The sequence below is a fragment of the Engraulis encrasicolus genome, chromosome 18 (genome assembly GCF_034702125.1).
Source record: "Engraulis encrasicolus isolate BLACKSEA-1 chromosome 18, IST_EnEncr_1.0, whole genome shotgun sequence".
NCBI lineage: Eukaryota > Metazoa > Chordata > Actinopteri > Clupeiformes > Engraulidae > Engraulis > Engraulis encrasicolus.
In genome coordinates, this window is record NC_085874.1 from 19,651,569 (window position 1) to 19,671,145 (window position 19,577).

General features: G+C 46.3%; 1 protein-coding gene across 1 annotated transcript in view; it reads right to left on the bottom strand.

Moving 5' to 3' along the window:
• The window catches only part of dcbld1 (discoidin, CUB and LCCL domain containing 1), a 58,198-nt gene that overhangs the window by 22,085 nt on the left and 16,536 nt on the right, over positions 1-19,577 (bottom strand). The window contains exons 4-7 of the mRNA XM_063223215.1: positions 19,070-19,121; positions 18,237-18,309; positions 7,607-7,740; positions 2,309-2,349 (exon numbers count right to left, since the gene is read on the bottom strand). Of these exons, the coding sequence (XP_063079285.1) occupies positions 2,309-2,349; positions 7,607-7,740; positions 18,237-18,309; positions 19,070-19,121 (300 nt within the window). The remainder of the gene's footprint in view (positions 1-2,308; positions 2,350-7,606; positions 7,741-18,236; positions 18,310-19,069; positions 19,122-19,577) is intronic.

The window sequence follows — 19,577 nt, forward strand, 5'->3', positions numbered from 1 at the left end:
ACTTAACTGAATGAACAGGAACATACTCGACGTATTGATTTGTCTGCGCAGGTTAAATCAATAGGGAGGTTAGCGAGGGTACTGTTTATCATGTTGGGGGGGGGGGGGCACCTGCAGTGAGGTTGAGTGAGAGACACTGCGGAAAAAAAACACGCTGTGGAAAGAAACACACGAAAAACCCAAGCTATGATCCCATTTGAACAGACAGGTATTGGAGACAACATACTCCATTTATGGATTTGTCTGCGCAGATTAAAATCAATACCGAGAGGTTATCAGGAGTACTCGTCTCGATCATGTTTGGAGAGACGGGGGACACACCTGCAGTGAGGTAGATTTTTCTGCACAGGTTAAAATCAATACAGAGAAGTTAGCGGGAGAGCTGTCGATCTTGTTTTGGGGGGGAAACACCTACAGTGAGGTAGATTTCGGAACACACAAACAACAAAGCCAGGCTTCCACATGAACATCAAATCAGGCAGTTGCCTTGTTCCCCTATTTATGCAGGAAACAGGTTTGGGGGCTTTGGTCTGTTTGTGTATGTGTGTTCTGTGGAGAGTGATTTACTGTGTGCTCATAGGAAGCGGTGTGACACAAAAAACCAAACCACTAAGCAACCACCCCCAAACGGACTGAGGCTCACAGACGGAAATGGCGACCAGTTGTAGCTAGTCTCTTCTACACTGGGATTTTTCATAGCGCGCTACTGTGTTGATGGGTTGGGTGAGACTGTTGTTTCCGGCAACCTGTGTCAACCTGTTTGTAGGGCTGGGCGATATGGGAAAAAAACAATATCACGATATGGATTACTTTATATCACGATAACGATATATATCACGATATAGCACAATTACATACGTTTTCAGTTATTCTCTTTATTTGCTCTTTATTTTTTCATGTCGCAAAACAATCTTTCTTTAAAATGGATTTTTTTATTCTTATTTTTATTGTTACATTAACTTATAGTGTGTATTGTGACAACATGAAATGTAATTAAATGATATTCAATCGTATAAAATTGATGAAATTACTATCACGATATAAACGATAAAGGAGAAAGGTCACGATATACACTTTCATATCACGAGAACGATATATATCGTCATATTGCCCAGCCCTACCTGTTTGCACCAAAACTGCCCTGAATTTGAGGTCCTGTAGTATGCTGCGCTGTAGTATACCATGCACATGCCACATTGCCCAGCCTCACCTGTGCAAGTTCGAATTTGGACAGGGTTCTCCTTCCACAGTCCTCCCAGTCCCAGAAGGTGGGACAATCTAAACTTTCAAGCATGGCTTCGCATTTGGTGTCGGCATGGTTGATCTATAAAAAAAAACAACGACAAGCTTCCGTGTGTCTAATAATATGTCTTGCCCTCCTTCAGCATCCTGTGGTTAAGGCCCCAAACTCGGGGGAAGATCTCACTCAGGGGTTTCCATCTCATCCATGTCATGTCCTTCAGATTGGAACAAGCGCTCAAGGCAGCATGGGAATTCTCAGCCTAATATTCCTTATCCCTGGTGCTTAGTCCCATTTCTTACATCTGTGGTACAAAACTTTGCCACCCAATGAGGCTGCAAGGATTAAGTAATACATTCCTATAGCTATCGTTAACAGGTATTGTTTTGGAATAAACAGCCCTTTAATGCAGCAAGACAGAGACAGAGACAGAGAAGATGACAGGCTACAGCTAGCCAGCCTTGCTGGGTGATCTCATGTTGCGTGTGTTTGTGTTGGGAGAGCTAGCTCATCAGAGTTGGCATCTATCCCACACGGCACGGCACTGCTATGCGCTGTGCTCAAGAGCTCAGGGCAGACCTGTCTGCACAGGCTCCTCTACCGTGGCTCAGATGGAGATCGCTGAACAGAACGGCCACATAAAAACAAGCAACAGAGCAAAGATAGGGTGTTCCCACGCCTCCAGCCACACACACCACACCACTCCACCCCCAACGCCCGAACTCACACGCACGCATGCACTCGCGCGCACACACTCACACACACACTAACCGTGGGCTTTCACTTTTTAAAACACCTTCCACACTTTGCCTGCCTGTGCTGATACTCTTCGCTGCCCTTACTTGCCTGCCTGCCCTTCTGGAGCAAACCTATACAGACGCAGCCGGCTGGAGCCAGCCTTTCACGTGTGGTGGGAGTTAACTCAATGGGTGGCAGGATGGTAGGAAAATAACAGGGGAACAGGAAGTGAAGCACATGTGATACAACTTGTGATTTAAAAAAAAAAAACATTTTAAGAAGAGCTGGCGAGAACAGCAGCAAAAAACCAAGTGGTGGAAATCATCTTACCATCGGTGGCAAACGTGAAGGCCTTCTCAGACAATGACCCGCTGAAAGAGAAAAGAGAAGAGAAAAGAAGACATCCATCAGACAAGGGTTATTAGGGCAACTAAGGCGCTTTACATTGATAAATTGATGTTGGGGGATTTTGTGGGTGATGGTAGTGGATGGTTAAAACCCACTGGGAGCGCAAAAGGAGAAAGACATCACTTCTAGCATCCCATCCCAAACCTAGCCCAACCCGCCCAACCCCCCCAGTCGGTCAAAGCTTTACCTCCCCAGCACAGCCGGATTAAGATGGCCCGGGGCCATTTTTTTTGGGCTGGAAATCTCATCTCATCTCGTCTCTCTCAGTCTCATCTGGCCACCCTGGTGGGGGCCCCTAGTTCTTCAGCCATAGCCAGCCTGTGTGTTACTCCAGCCCTGCTCCCGAGTTCCATTCAGTAGGCAAGGCAGACAGTGAAACCAGAGATTCTTTAAGTATAGAGATATGCCAACATAATAGGTTTCTATGGGCACCTAACGTGACCAGGTTCCGGTCTGCCTAAAGGGGCGTGTCATAATGCTCCTAGCATTGAATAGAACAGTCCTCAGGTCTGCCTAGATCTGCCTAAAGGGGGATTTCCCCCCCAATAATAGAACCCGGAAACAATGGGCCAATGGAACCTCTCTCTCTCTACTCTCTCTGGTGAAACAGGCCTATACTAACCTCTATGCAACAGGACCCCCATGACGCCCCATCATGTGGCTTAGCCGCTGCTTTTTTACAAGCTGCAGCATGGCGGGGATGAAGCCAGCTCATTTGTGGGCCCCTCTGATGGTGTTAATTAGGTAGGGGGCGGAGGGGGAACACTCATGGAAAAATGTGCCCTGTGATTAGCAAGACACCAGTCATTTCTACGGGCTGCCAGGGTGTAATTCCCCTCTTTGTTACAGACAGAATGGGGATGTGTGTGGAGGGTGTGTGTGTGTGTGTGTGTGTGTGTGTGTGTGTGTGTGTGTGTGTGTGTGTGTGTGTGTGTGTGTGTGTGTGTGTGTGTGTGTGTGTGTGTGTGTGTGTGTGTGTGTGTGTGTGTGTGTTGGTGGGGGGGCATGTATCTTCCACACACTACAGATCAAGTGAGTGAGGGAGTGAAAATCAATTACGAATCATGGTGTTTCTGTTATTAAAATTCAAAGCCTTTCCCCTTAATTTCCCTGAAGATGATGAAGCATCCCTCCCCCAACACAAACTGGTGCAGCATAAAGGTTGCTAAGAGCCAATGTATAGCAAAGGTGGCTTATGGGAATAATATCTAAACACAAGGGCTGAAAGATGTCTTGGGATTGGACCATCTATTTCAAAAACTGAGATCTGGAAGGCGACTCTGCTGTCACAGAGCTAGAACTGAGAGACTGAGAAAGAGCTTTTTTCCTCATGCCATTTGCTTACTGAATTCCTCCTAATTACTTTGATTGAACACACACACACACACACACACACACACACACACACACACACACACACACACACACACACACACACACACACACACACACACACAGACACACACACACACACACACACACACACACACACACACACACACACACACACACACACCTTTTATTTGTATTTTTATTTTATTTCTTCTTCACCCTTCTTCTGCACACTTGTTTTGCACCGGCCATGCATTTCATTACAAGTGACACGAAAGTGTCTCTCTGTACATGACAAATAAATATCCTTGAATCCTTATGGACCAGACCAGTTCTGACCCATTCCATTTCTTTTTTTAAAGCACATTGCAACCTGACCAAATGTGGCCAAATGAATTAACAAAAAGCAGAAGTGATTGTTAAACAAGATATTGATCCTTCGTTCCTTAATTAAGCTAAAACAGACCCGAGGGACCATTACTTCAACGGGCATAAATCAACGCTGGTGTTCACCGTCTGTAGCCATATTTGACTGTGGACAGGGGCAGCTGTGTCAGTAAATACCATAAAGGTTAACGCACGTATTACACACACACACACACACACACACACACACACACACACACACACACACACACACACACACACACACACACACACACACACACACACACACACACACCCACACACACACACACACACACACACACACACACACACACGCACACACGCACAAACGCGCACGCGCACACCGCGCACGCACACACCGCGCACGCACGCACACACGCACATGAGGAAGTGGAGACAAACTTGTCTTTACAGGGGCAGCGCAGCAACAATTCAGTACACTGCATTGCTGGCATACCGCACACCTCAACCCCACTTGCTCCCAAGACCAACATCAAGTACGGACAGCACAACTATGCTTTCCCCCAAGGCAATTTGGATCACGGAATAGAAAAAACCAAAAAGATGCTATCAATTCCATAACATTTAAAGCACTCAAAACACGTCTGATAGCCAAGGAGACAGACACACACACACACACACACATCTGTTACTGATAATGAAGTGGCTTTGCTAGTTGACGAGATTTGTGAACAGAAAGGTTTGCGAGGTAATGAAATGAGTCACCCATTCTTCTCTTGCAATGAGGGCTAATGTTGAGGAAATTAGGGAATGACAGATTGACGTGGTGGGGATCAGCGTTTCAGGGGTTGGGGGGCAAATCAATACAAGGTCATTTGAGAGAGCCGGACTATTCAGCGCAATATGTCACAGCATTCATTGCCATTCAATTGACAGTAAATTTGAAATCTCAAACAGATTGTAGCATCCATGATGCTACAGCATGACCTTGTCAGCGGTTTCTGACATGATGTGTAGTAGACTTTGAGGCATAATAGCACTTGCTTGGTGACTGAAGACAGCAGAATGGTTAATTCATTCAAGGTTAAAACCAACTGACCAATCAGACCTTTGGCTCTATTGTTAGGCTAGGACTGCATTAACTCTGCAGGTTAGGGTAGACAGCCCCTGTGGTTTCGGACATCATGCAGATCAACAGCCAGGTAGGGAGACAAGGAACCATTCAAAAAGAAGAAAACTTGGCCCTGCCATGGCCTAACGGTAGGGAACTGGTTACTATGCCGGCAACCCGGGTTCGATCATTTGACTATCCTTCCCAGTCTCTCTCTTCCCATTCATTTACTGTTTCTCCTCCACTGTCCTGTCAATAATAAAAGGCAAAAAAGCCCTACAAATATATATTAAAAAAAAAAAACAATTTTGAGGCACTCCTTGCTAAAGTTAAAAAGCCTTTACTGTATTCAGTTCTGACTACATGCCTACGCATTTCGACTAGTGTCTTCCTCAGGGCATCACAGAGACGAGCAAGTCTAGCAGTCTATTCACTACCCTAAGCAGGGTGTCCGGACGGGCATGGATCCTGAAGCGAGGATTAAATTTGTCATTGGGGGATGTTGGAGAGCGATAACTAGCAGTGTCTCTCAGTAGATATGGGTCAAGGTCAATGGATCTGGCCAAGGTCAGCGTGGAACAACAGCATGGAATGGTGGCATGGGCCAATCAAATCATCAGTCAGAGCCGAGATCCACAAGCCTGACATGCTACATCAGCGCAGCTCACTTTCCTTCAATCCCGTTCACTTTCCTTCAATGATAGCTTCCTTCCTGGCATATTTGCATGATATAAATCGGTTTGTCAATGTACACGCCATCCATTTCCCAAATATATAGAGAGACAAACTGCGCGCTCGGAAAGGAAGTCAAGAAATGAGGCAGCAGCTAACATCTGAACGAATCCATCCTGGACCTCCCCCATTTATTGCTCCTTTATCTCACAGCTCACAAGATTGGCTTTTCGCTCACATTTCGCTTTGCTGTGGTTAATCTTTCACTGCGTCTATCACCATGACAACAGAGTCAAAGTGGTTACCTGAGGGTTATGCTCTCGGGAGCCAGCTTCAGCCTTTAACAAAGTGCATCCACCGAGGGCCTCTCGGAGAGCAACGGGGTATCCAACAATGTGGTTGTGATGCGTACAGTACATCTGGTGAAGTTAACCAAATGAAAGTGGTAATCCTGCTGGTGGTAGACAGTCTGCAGGTGTCATTTTGTTTAGAAAATTAGGATTCCAGGCTCTTTTATTAGCTGATTTACAACTACCTCCAGAGCCACTTCCTTGGAATACTTCCTAGGTCTAGCCACTACACCTGAGTGTGCTAAGTCAAAACAAGTGATAAACCAATAGGTAAACCACTAGGCCGGCCTAAGCTATTCGTAAGCTTCCAGTAAACAATCATTTCCCCTGCACAGAACACTGCATCATGAGATTGTGTAAAATAGCCAATTTTAACATCTTTGTGTGTTTGGTAACCTATTTCATTTTTTTTCCATGTGTGCCACAACACTATGTGACAGGTTAGGGTCAGGGCTTGACACTAACCTTTTCACTTGCCTGCCATGTGGCTAGTGGTTTCCCTGAGTCACTAGCCATCCGGCTATTCTACTAGCCACAAATTCGATTTTTTAATTTTTTTATCATGATGCTGTTCATCTAACCTCAGAAGAGTGCATGAGTTTTCTACATGGAAATACATCAAACAAATAGAAACTGAGCTTTTTCTTGAACTTAAATAGAAACAATTGATACACTAGGCGTAAAATGCAGAATATATGCTATTCTGATATGTCAATCATACCATTGAATAAGTACCTGTCAAATTGGTTAGTGGCACTGTAATTGTTACTAGCCACAGCCAAGTTTTACCAGCATTTGGCCGGTTGACAGGTGCCAGTGTCAAGCCCTGGTTAGGGTTAGGGGCAGGTTGGGTCTGCGCATAATTTCACTCTTTTCCTCCTTTGTTATGTTAATGACAAAATTGAAAGTGGAAAATACACTTCTTTACTGACAGCCAGACTAAACCGGTTAGGGATGTGTTTGGACTGGGCACAGACAGCATTCTTTCGTTTAGCACTAAACACAATAAAATGTTAGCGAGTAAGTGGGTGAAATTAGATCTTAAATAGATTTTAAATGTCAATAGAGCTCACTCCTCCCACCAGAAATCAGTGCTCAGTTAGGCACCAGCAGACCCCCTGTATGAAACCAATACGACGGTATGGTACAACAAGGCTCGTAAACCGCCTACTGTAAGAACAGAGTCCTGTGGCTTTGTTTGGCAAGGAGAACAAAACCATTAGAGTCGTCCACTGGGAGGTTTGCCACTCATTCTGAACGGCTTGAAATGGCTTAATCACCACACCACCCACTTAGAATACCCATCAACCCACCTCCCTACCCACACACACCCATCCACAACCCCCAAAAGCACATCTGCCAGGCAGGCAGGCAGACCTCACTCACTCTTTAGACTGGATCCTGTTGGCCTTGACTGCTGGGTAGTGGCTCCTGCCACTCTGCTCTTCCACAGACACGTAACCTCCGACCTCGTCTGAGATCACGCCTGCATGGACCGCTGCCTTGCAAAGTGTTGACGTCTAGGGAGGGAGGGGGGAGAGAGAGAGAGAGAGAGAGAGAGAGAGAGAGAGAGAGAGAGATAGAGAGAGAGAGAGAGAGAGAGAGAGAGAGAGAGAGAGAGGCAGAGAGAGAGAGAGAGGCAGAGAGAGAGAGAGAGGGAGAGAGAGAGAGAGAGAGAAAGAGAGAGAGAGAGAGAGAGAGAGAGAGAGAGAGAGAGAGAGAGAGAGAGAGAGAGAGAGAGGGAGAGAAAGAGAGAGGGAGAGAGAACAGTTTATATAGAATCGTAAAGATGAGACAGCTGGTGTCGCTGCGGTCATTTTCAATGAAAAGCGCAAAGCAACTTCGGTAGTTGCCAATGGGAAAATGCATAAGAAAACAACAAAGTAGCAAATGTAGTAAGCAACTTTGGTTTTGAGAAATGCACCGCTGAAGGCAAATGGGGGACACAGGGTAAACACAGTGGTCCAGGAACCTTCCAGAATTCATAGCAACCCACAATCCCAAAATGCCTGAGGAGTGGGGAGCTAAATTTAACTAGGCCTACTATGCTTTGGCAAAAGACGCTCAACCCACTTGACAAATAAAACCACACATGATTATGATGATGATGATGATGATGATGATGATGATCCACATTAAGGAGATTAAATCTCTTCAGCAGTCAATGATCTCTTCTGTTCTCAGTAAGGGGTCAATCCACTAGTGGCGTTGGTGGATGTTGTTCTCAAGAGCCTGACCATCGTGTTCCCCACGTTGGGTAGGCCGTCACGGATGATGGATATGAACACATCCCTCTCTAGACTACTACTCCATCCTTACCAGCCCCAAAATAGGCATCTCAGCCTCAACACAGGCATCTCAATCAAGTCTTTGTCTACTTACCATTATGGCACTGCACCTCAAGACACTTCTGACCTATTCAGGGCAGAGAAAATCCGAGGCACTCAAGGTTGCGATTTTTTAATTTTTAATTTGGCAAAATGCCAAATGGCATTATAGACCAATAAGAAGTATGAAAATTGTAATGGCACTATAGCCAAATAAAAATATATACTATTTGTAAACTTGGGTGACATGGATTTTCTATCTACCCTGAACAAGTTTGGGGGCCCCTACACATATGAGCACCAAGGAAAAAAGGTGAAGACCCTGAATCACTCCGATTTCCTGTTTCTTTTTTGACACTTCTTGCCTACCTCTGTTTATTTTTCACTGCTAAGTGAATGTGTGAATACATATGTGCAGTGAATTTGTGCAAATAATTGATATTTTAGATTTGTGCAAGGAGTATTATGTCCAGGGCTCTAAATTAACTTTTTCCATCACCAGCCAATTTGGCTAGTAGACATTTTTTCTTACCAGCCAAACAGAAGTTCAACTAGCCATTTTTTAATCTTGCCAAAATAGGCTATGCGTTAGTAGTTGTGTTTTTTTTAATTATTATTATTATTATTATTATGGTTATTTTATCCAAATTTCCACAACACATAAACACTACTGTATAGGCCTACATTCTAGGTCTATAATAAGTATATTATATATACTTTTTTAACTTCTGCTTTATTTTTACCTTATTTTTACCTCTGAAAACAATGAATCACCAGCCACACACACAACAGACCTTTAAACCAAACACACAGCCAAACACTACAAAACCTCACACTCCAAGGAGGGAGAAGAGATGAGAGGAAAAGAAGAGGAGGAGAGGAGAGGTCAACACACACACACACACACACACACACACACACACACACGTGCAATAATGGATATGATGTCGTGTGTGCCTATTGTGTGTTTATGTGGCCTACAGTAGGATGCTATAGGCACCATTATTTCCTCCAGGAGCTCTTCTCTACCATGCGCAACAAAATAACAAGAAGCCTACGCCATGTTTAAATAAAATCAAATAATATCACGGAAATGTTCGCTTCCTTTGTTACTTCCATATCGTACATAGCGCACGTAGCCTACTCGCACGGGCATAAGGTCTGCCCTTCTTTCCGATGGCGTGGGCTTTCCAACTTAGTTGCGCAGGACTTAAAACATTTCAGAAGACAACTGACAGCTACGCTCACACTACTCTGACAGTCCGTTCTCCTCCTCAGCCCTTGTCGCTATTTCGTTCCACAACACTCCTGCTATTGAAACTCTTCGGTCAGGTCCTCGCAGCTTAAAAAGTCAGCCTGTTAGAGCAAGGTGTGTCGGTGTCGGCGAATGCTAATAGTAACGTAATAAGTAGGCGTAATAGTGACGTTAAAAGTGGTGGAGCGAAAGCGACAGGAGCAGGGGAGAGTTGCCTGTCAAAATAGTGTGAGCGCACAGGAGCTCTGAAATGCTTTCTGTCCTGGCGCGCGCAACAGCGCTCACGGTGGGGTGGGGTCATGACGGGAGTGTTTATGGGTAATGTAGGAAATCTCGCCGTATCGTTGTCATACAAGCAGCCGTTTAACGTTCACAATTTACTGTAGGCCACTCGGGCGCTACTAGCCAAATGGGCGGGTAGGTATTTTTTTCCACCGGCCAAAATTAATTTTCACCCGTGTTTGGCGGGTTGGCGTGTGTTAATTTAGAACCCTGATTATGTCTATGGATTGGAGCATGGAGACAGCTGTGTGTGAAGAAGACGACATGCATGCACAACACACATCTACATCCAAGACAGGCTTCATTCATCCGGGGGAGATGATTACAGTAATTGTGAAACTGCATGAGAGGAATGCCGACCAACCACACCTCCTCTCAATGTAATCAGCGCTGAAGTAGCACTCCACAGGAAGACAGCCCCATACCTTTGCAACAGCTTACCTTCTATGCAGAGACATTTCAACTGGAGACAGTCAGGCAATACAAAAACAGTACCTTCAGAAAAGATAAGTGAATTGGACACCCAGCAATTTCCTGACACAAGACACACCCGATGACCTTTTCTAGGGAAGTTCACTCTGAGCCAGTGTTTCCCAAACAGCGGGGGTCCTATTTGGACTCAACAATATTTTTGAGGACTAAAGCATACTTTTAATCTTAGCCTAGCAATGGATTTCATGGAATATTAGCGGACAAACTATTAATGGAAAATCTAGCAATATGAACGGACAAAAAAGCAAATTTTCTCTCAATTTGTAACCGTTAGCCATACAAGTGAATACTGTTACAAACCAAATTATGGAATTATGCTAGCTGTTAACCTGTGGACTTCCTGTTTTCATGCAATGTGCCTTTTTTCCACATCACCCCCCCTCAGTACCTCCACAAGACCCCCCCTCAGTACCTCCACGACCCCCCCTCAGTACCTCCACGACCCCCCTCAGTACCTCCGCGACCCCCCCCCCTCAGTACCTCCACAACACCCCCCCCTCAGTACCTCCACGACCCCCCTCAGTACCTCCACACCCCCCCTCAGTACCTCCACACCCCCCCTCAGTACCTCCACGACCCCCCTCAGTACCTCCACGACCCCCCCCCCCCGCTCAGTACCTCCACGACCCCCCCCCCGCTCAGTACCTCCACGACCCCCCCCCCCGCTCAGTACCTCCACGACCCCCCCCCGCTCAGTACCTCCACGACCCCCCCCCCGCTCAGTACCTCCACAACCCCCCCCCGCTCAGTACCTCCACGACCCCCCCCCCGCTCAGTACCTCCACGAACCCCCTCCCGCTCAGTACCTCCACGAACCCCCTCCCGCTCAGTACCTCCACGAACCCCCTCCCGCTCAGTACCTCCACGAACCCCCTCCCGCTCAGTACCTCCATGACCCCCCCCTTCAGTACCTCCACGAACCCCCTCCGCTCAGTACCTCCACGACCCCCCTCAGTACCTCCACTAACCCCCTCCCCCCTCAGTACCTCCACGACCCCCCTCAGTACTTCCGCGACCCCCCCCCCTAGGGGCCCCGACCCCCAGTTTGGGAACCACTGCTCTAAGCAGTCGCATATTGTCACAAACAAGAGTGCAATGAAAAATGTCTGCTGTAACTTGACTCTCTGTGTAGTAAGAGAGAAACATCAATTACAGCAGAACTGAAAATAGGCCCCTGAACCCATCGTGGTCAGTTGAGGTGGAGTTACACTATTGTACTCCAGTTCCTCTTTACCTTCAGCTGTTGACAGATGGGGTTAGATAGAGGGGGGCATTAAAATGCAACAGCAGCAGCCTAGCCAGGCTGTGCCCTCCTAGTGACACAACAGCTTCAGCGTTGCTAACAGTCAGGTCAAGAGTCAATGCAAGTACTTTCTGAGTTCCCACAAATACGGGGAACTCTTCCCACCTTGTTGGGAAGCAAACAATCATTAGCAAACCAAGGGAGGCCATTTGGGCAATGCTGTTTAGGAAATGTTAATTGTTATGCTCTTGGTCAGACCACGTTTCGAAGAGATTTGAAAGTCGATGATAATCAGGCTAACAGCCTTGCCCCGTGCTGCCTACTGAACTGGACTTTTCACCAGAGACCAGGCAGAGCTGGCATAATGAGCAGAGCAGGGCTTCTGGTGGCAGGCGGAGAAGGAGACAGGATGGAGAGAGGCAGAGAGAACAAAGAGAGAGAGGGAGGGAGAGAGGGAGAGAGAGAGGGAGAGAGAGAGAGAGAGAGAGAGAGAGAGAGAGAGAGAGAGAGAGAGATGGAAGGGAAAAAAAGAAAGGAGGAAAGATGAAAAGGGACAGAGTTGGGGTGAGTGACGGAGAGAGAAAAATAAAAGATGGAGGCCTGAATTGAAATGGGGACCAAAGAAAGAAAAAGAGGGGGGGTGTCTGCAGTTGGCTGGGGAGGCAGCTCGGAGAGGAGAGTAGAGGAGAGGAGAGCAGGGGAGAGTGGAGGAGAGGAGAGGCTAACGGAGCTGCAGCAGCAGTACAAAGGCACATTGTCCCTTATCTGGAGCGGTGGCTGCGGCTGCTGCTCAGTATTCACAGCACTGGAGCTTCCTCATTAACCTGGAGCCCTCAGAGCCGTGGAAAGCAGGACCCGGCCGACACTCCTGTCGACGACCACAGGGGCCCCATCACAGGCCAGTTAACTTATCATTTAATAGAGATCAGGGAACTACGTCTGTTATGGGCATTCCAAACTTGAAATGACTTGATAATCTTTAAAAAAAAACATTAATTGTCCACCTGAGTGGTTTCATTTGAGCATAAAACTGTAATAGGGAGCGTCACAATGCTATTGAGAAGAACATTCACAACTCCTCAGACAATCTCAAGGCCCCACCTGCCCAGCTTTTATGGTTATTTCGAGTTGAAAGACCATAATTGTCAGCTCAAATGGTGGCATTATATTAGGATTTGTCCCATGCTTTATATCCATCTCTTTCTGCCGTCCTCAGGATGCTTTCGAGAGGAGCAGTATGAGCAGAGTCATCATGGCTCCCTCACCAGATATCTTGGACCAGGAGTGAAGTGGTTGCATTGGGCTCTTCTAGCAAGGCACCTCTCAGTTACCCTTAGAATGGCGTGGAGAACTGTATGTGCAGATTCATGTGCAAATTCAAGTGTTGGCCCGATTAACCAACACTTTAGTCAGAGCTCAAAGCTCAAAGCTCTCAGTTACCCTCAGAATGGAGTTGAGAACTGTCTGAGCAGGGTCAAGCACAGCCGTCGACAGAAACTGGATTAAGAGCTCAAAGTCACCCCCAGCCTTTCATAGTGACTGACTTCACATTAAAAGACCACAATCATGACCATTGATTAAAGACCACTAAACTTGATCATTCATTATGACCATTAAGGGGTCAAGGCATCCACCTCTTTTCAATGTGGTTTCATACAAGACCCAAAGGGTCAAAGGCAACTGGTATTAGCCAGGTACATTTGAATAGCGCAGAACGAAGACTCTAAGATCAGAATCACAAGTCAACAACACCGAACTCTGAGCGCCTTTTCCGTTTGCAAAAGCATCTCTCCCACATCTGCCCTCGAGTGAATCGCAGAAAAAAAAACTGACAGCTCCCTATTGTCAGCCGTGGGCAACTGTTTATTAAGAGCAGAATGGTCATATGACAGGCTTTTTAGAAATCGAAAAAATAGCAGTTTTTTTCCTCCGGCACATCCCCACTCTACTGAGAACTGCTCAAGTGAGTAAGAGTCTTTTTATGTACAAGAGTCATACTGTATGCGAATCAAAGCCATTTGAAGGGACTCTTGACGTGTGACATTTACATACTTCCGCTTGGCCTTGAATCCACCTGACCTTCATTACATAGGCTTATGAGAAGCTTTCAGGGACTTGAGTGATATGAAACAGAATGTGTATGGCAAAGAATTCCACAGGCTGCTTGGTACAGAATACGGAACCCCCTACTCTTTGCAAACAAGATGGGTCCACTTCAGCTGATTTTAAAGCACGTCACACATCAACATCCATGTCTGAAATACATACAAGTCCACTTCTGTTGTGTGTGTGTGTGTGTGTGTGCATGCATTATTGACGTTTTTCTAGTGGCAGACGTCAGGGGTGTGCATGCACAGCTAATGGAACTATTGTATGAATTATATCACTTATTTTGTTTTTACTGAATTATCTAAGAAGCGTACTCATTGCTTGCACATTAATTACCAATTATTAAATATTGCTTTAGCATTAGCTGTAGTTGTTCCACCTGACACCACTAAAGAAAAACAAAAGACCTGCACGCGTCTCATGGTGAGGAAACAGCACAGATCCCCAGGTTTACCAAAGCACCAGTGAAGGATGAGTGAATCCCTGCTTCTTCCCCACCTCCAAACATCCTCTCTTTGTTTTGGGAGTCCCCAAAGGCCTTGTAGTCCCCCCCCCCCCTCTCCGCCTGCTGTGCTTGCTGAGCCTGAAGCTGTCAGTCAAACACACAACAGGAGCCGCTCAATAGCTGCCATAACACCCTGGAGGAGGAGGAGGGATTCCCTCCCCATCCAACCGCACCACATCTCTCCAGTGCTGAGAAATATAAAGTAAAGCATGTTCCACTGGCAGACGACACTGGACCACTGTGGTCCATGCTGACATGATCATCTACAAATGCTATGCTTCACGATCAGAACAGAAGCATATGACAATAATGCCCCAATATAATATATAGCCTCTATGGCCTAGTAAAGCAACAGGAAGTTGCACATACCCCCCCTCCAACCACACCACACCACATCTCTCCAGTGCTGAGAAATATAAAATAAAGCATGTTCCACTGGCAGACGGTGCTTGATTTTTAGTCAGTTGTGCATATGCTTGGTGTCACAGGCGTGCACAGATAGAGACGAGGTGATGCTAAAGTTCCTGCCCATTTGCGCTACAGGACAAAAAAAAAAATCTTGTTTGAAAGTCACAATGTACTGTGGTCCATGCTGACATGATCATCTATGAAGAGCTCTTTTCCAAAACGCTATATACACCATTTTTGACTTTTTGCATTTTAATATTGGAATTGACTGTTAAGAAGTCCTATAATCTATGTGTGAATTCTTGCCATTCAAATGTTTTCAGAACATACTTTTTAAACCTCTATAAAATGCATTTTGCAATGCAATTCAATGGAAAGCCCAATACAAAAATGTCAATTTCCCAATTCTATAAAATGGATATATCTCATTTTGGAAAAGAGCTCTTCAAATACTTCAAGATCAAAAGCATATGACAGCAATGCCCCGATAGCCTCCATATCCCAGTATGGCAACAGGAAGCAGCCCTATGATGGTACTATTTATCAGACTTAGATAAATAGACAGACTTTTAGATAAGATTTCACTCTGATGTGAATGCATATGAGAGATATCCCCAACCTGAAGTGTTAGTGATCGCAAATTATGCACGGCCACAGATAGCACACATAGGCCTACTCGTTTTCATTTTGTTCTGACCTTATGGAGGTCCAGAACCTTGCCATCCAAGGGCTGCATCTGACCCCAGGTCCTCCATTTGAATAGCCCTGATCTGATGTACAACCATAAAACGGTCTTCACCCCAGTTGACAATGAAGCCAGAGGAAATCAGAAAGGACGCCAGTTTGGGGGAAATGATTTGCACCGTCTCACTACACGTCAAACTAGAGGCAGCTATCTTGTGTGCTGGATGCAGCATGGAGGTCAGCCACCTTTGAGGAGATCCACCATACACGCTGCACAAACAGAGCATTAAACATCCTTAAAGATCACACACACCCTGGTCACAGGCTCTTCACCATGCTACCATCTGGCAGGCGCTTTAGGACTCTGCGTGCCCGCACTACAAGAATGAAGGACAGCTTTTACCCTACTGCCATTAGACTCTTGAACTCAATTCGTCACCTGCCCCCCCTCAATACTTCAGGACTATCGATACTGTGAGATGCACATGGATTTTTATGGATTTTATTTATTTATTGTTAATATATCTTTTATTTTGTGGGCATTTGTGGGTTGCTACTAAACATAATCTCGCTATATTTATATAGTGACAATAAAGTCTACTCTACTCTACTCTACTCTCTACTCTAACACTGGAGCTGCCACGGATAGGAGACGGGAGGAGACAGACAGGAGATGCATCCTTGGCCACAGGATCAATCGTCAGCCAGCGTAGCCCTCTGCAGCCTCTGATAAGGCGGCCAACAATGGCTATTGTGCCATTTTCAGGTCAACCTTATTCAAACAACAAAAATCAATACCCATCTGTAGGCAGGGAGAGTGCAGTGACTTGGAGTGTTATACTGCAGCTAATACAGACATACAAACGCTAATGCAAAATCTTTACCTTTTTGAGAGTGGTGAACCTCTGTACTATATTCAAAGTCAAAGCATATGGCCCACGAAGGCCACCTACCATCACACCAAAAACAGTAAGAGAAACACCCTCTCACTCTCTACACACACGCACTCACGCACGCACGCATGCGCACACACACTCCATTACCCCATACATGGATATAGACGCGTGCTCTCGGTCACACACACACAGCAGTGTGACCATAGCCACTAAACTGGCTGGCTGGCGGTGACTTGGTCCACCTCTGATGTGAGCCCCGCTGCAATGCCTTGTGCTGAGCTGAGCTGAGCTGAGCTGAGCTATGCAGTGTGTTATGTAAAGCAGCTGGCAGCCTCAGCCTGCTCCTGCTCCACCAGCGGCTCCACTGTCTTCTGACCGAGAACAATGAGACTAACGGCAACAGCAACAGCTCCCTGGCTTCCATCACTATGCCACGGGGCCTAAAGATGACACACACAGTCACACACACACACACACACACACACACAGACAGACAGACAGTCACACACACACACACACACACACACACACACACACACACACACACACACACACACACACACACACACACACACACACACACACACACACACACACACACACGGTCTATGTCCTCACAATCCATCACCTCACTTCAGTCACGCATCTCCGTCACGTCACACGCCGAAGTGTAAGCAGCCAGCAGCACAGTCACTCAACACACACTCACTCACACTAAGACAAGATGTTGTCATGTCAGCCACTTTCACACAGTTTACAGCACCACTGCTCCTAATACTGTCTGGTCTAGTGTTTCTCAACGGGGGGGGGGCTCTACAGGGGGTGTTGAGAGGGATACAGCTGAGTGGGGGGGGGGCCGAGTTTCCATTAGTCTTTTTTTTTTTTTTTTTTTTTTTTAAGATTTTTTGTTTTGATTTTTTTCCCCCGACTTTATTGGATAGGACAGAGTGAGACGTGGACAGGAAGCAAATTGGGAGAGAGACGAGGAAGGGTCTGCAAAGGACCCGGGCCGGGAATCTAACCCGGGTCAGCCGCACGGCAGGCGAGTGCCCCACCGGTTGGCCACGGCAGGCCCAGGGCCAATCTATTTTTTTCTAAATACTAGAGGGGGTTTTCAGTCTTATGGTGAGGTAAAGGGGGCGTTGGGAGGATTATGATGAGGTCCAGGGGGCGTTAATTAAAAAAAAAAAAAAGTTTGAGAACCACTGGTCTTGAGTTGACAGGAGTCAAGAAGGGACAGGGGAGGAGTGAGGAGGGGAAGGTGAGGGTGAGAGTTTCTGTGCACCAGACCAGCCAACGTTTTCTTTTTTGTTTGTTTCTGTGGCGACCCAGTACTTTTTGTGTGTGTGTGTGTGTGTGTGTGTGTGTGTGTGTGTGTGTGTGTGTGTGTGTGTGTGTGTGGTAAACAATCCAAAGCACAGCACAGCACAGCAGTTCCTCTTTTCTCCTCCTCTCTCAGGAGAACAGGCTGCCATGTGCCTCTGAATAGACACACCTGTGACATTCATAATACCTCACATAAACACTCTGTGTCTTTAACTTCCTACCACTGCTTCTCACTCTCTTGCTCCGTCTCTCTTCGTCTAGCACTCTCTCTCTCTCCCTCTGTCTGTCTGTCTGTCTGTCTGTCTGTCTGTCTGTCTGTCTGTCTGTCTGTCTGTCTGTCTGTCTGTCTGTCTGTCTGTCTGTCTGTCTGTCTGTGTCTGTCTGTGTCTGTCTGTCTGTCTGTCTGTGCGTGTCTCTGTCTCTCTAACAGCCTATTCTAAAATCCCCTTTTGTTTGTGTGCAGGTGTGCAAGTGTGCCGTGGTACTCACATGTCTGTATCCCTGGGAGACGTCCCCTTCCACCTCTCCTGACACAGTTCCGCACCCGGCCGGGCAGTACTTCCTGTTGGGGGTTGAACAAAGAGTGCGTTTTAATATGCGACCTTGCCTCCTCCACTTGCGCTTGTCTCCTCGTCCCGCCTCCTGGCCCCTCCTCCATGGAGAAAACAATTAAGTTATCCAGCTGTCAGCCTAGCCACAACAACTTTTGGGGGACTGTTTTTCTTTCATCATCCCAATTGCAAATGAGAAAAAGACTCTACAATTGAGCTTTTGCAAGATATTGAAATATAATGCTGTTGTCAGTGATGTCATTATGACGAGAAGCAAGTGGAGGAGGCAAGTGGAGGAGGCAAGGTCGCATATTGCAACGCACTCAAAGAGGGACTAGTGAGGGACTGGGTCCAGAGCAGAACATCTGTCATCTTGAACATCTCTGGCCTCAGACGAGCATGATGCAAAACAAGCGCCATGGGACATGGCCTTCAAAAGATGTGTGTGGGAGGCAACAGAGACTGGAAACACACATTCATAATGCTTTATAGAAGGATTCATTTCTAATGTATCTACATATCATAGTATAGATTTGACATTTTTTTCAGATGAGTCCTTTTTTCAGATTCTTTCATTCATGTAGCATGGTTTCCCCCCAAGTAAAACACATTCCATTCCATATATCTTGTACAAACATACCGTAATTCATTCTTCAAACATTTTTTGAGACATTTAATTTTTTTTGAAGGATGGATTGGAAACCATTTACAAAAAAAAAGGATTCGGTCTTGAAATTCAAAACATTCCATTGCAGCGCGGCTTCGGCTTACCTGTACTTAGCATCCGAGAAATGGCTGCCTTTGTCGAGACATGTAAGCAGATCTGGAGATAAAGCACAAAAAAGGGAGACAGTCAGACAATGAGAGAGCTAAAAATGGCAAAGCCCTGGAAGCCTGGAAGACCCCGCACATTAGCGAGCGATGGTGACGCTCGATCGCAGGAAGCTGACCCGAGCACAGTGACTGGAAGACAGGACTGGGCTGGAATGAAAAAGCAGGCCGGGCATTTTCAGTCAGGACCGGTCGGCCAGGCATTGAGGGAGACTGTGACAACAGTTTTAGTAATCTATCACAAGCTATTTTGACCAAAATGAATACTTAATTCGGACTCTGAAAGGTCATCTGCAGTGGCATGAGGACTGATACCACTACATTGAGGAGAGGGTCAGGCCAAAATCATCAACAGTTCACCGGGCAAATGCCCTGTATGCCCTATGGCCAATCCAGGCATGCTGGAAGACAAGGGGAGGTAGGGGGGGAGGTGGTGGGTGGCTATGGC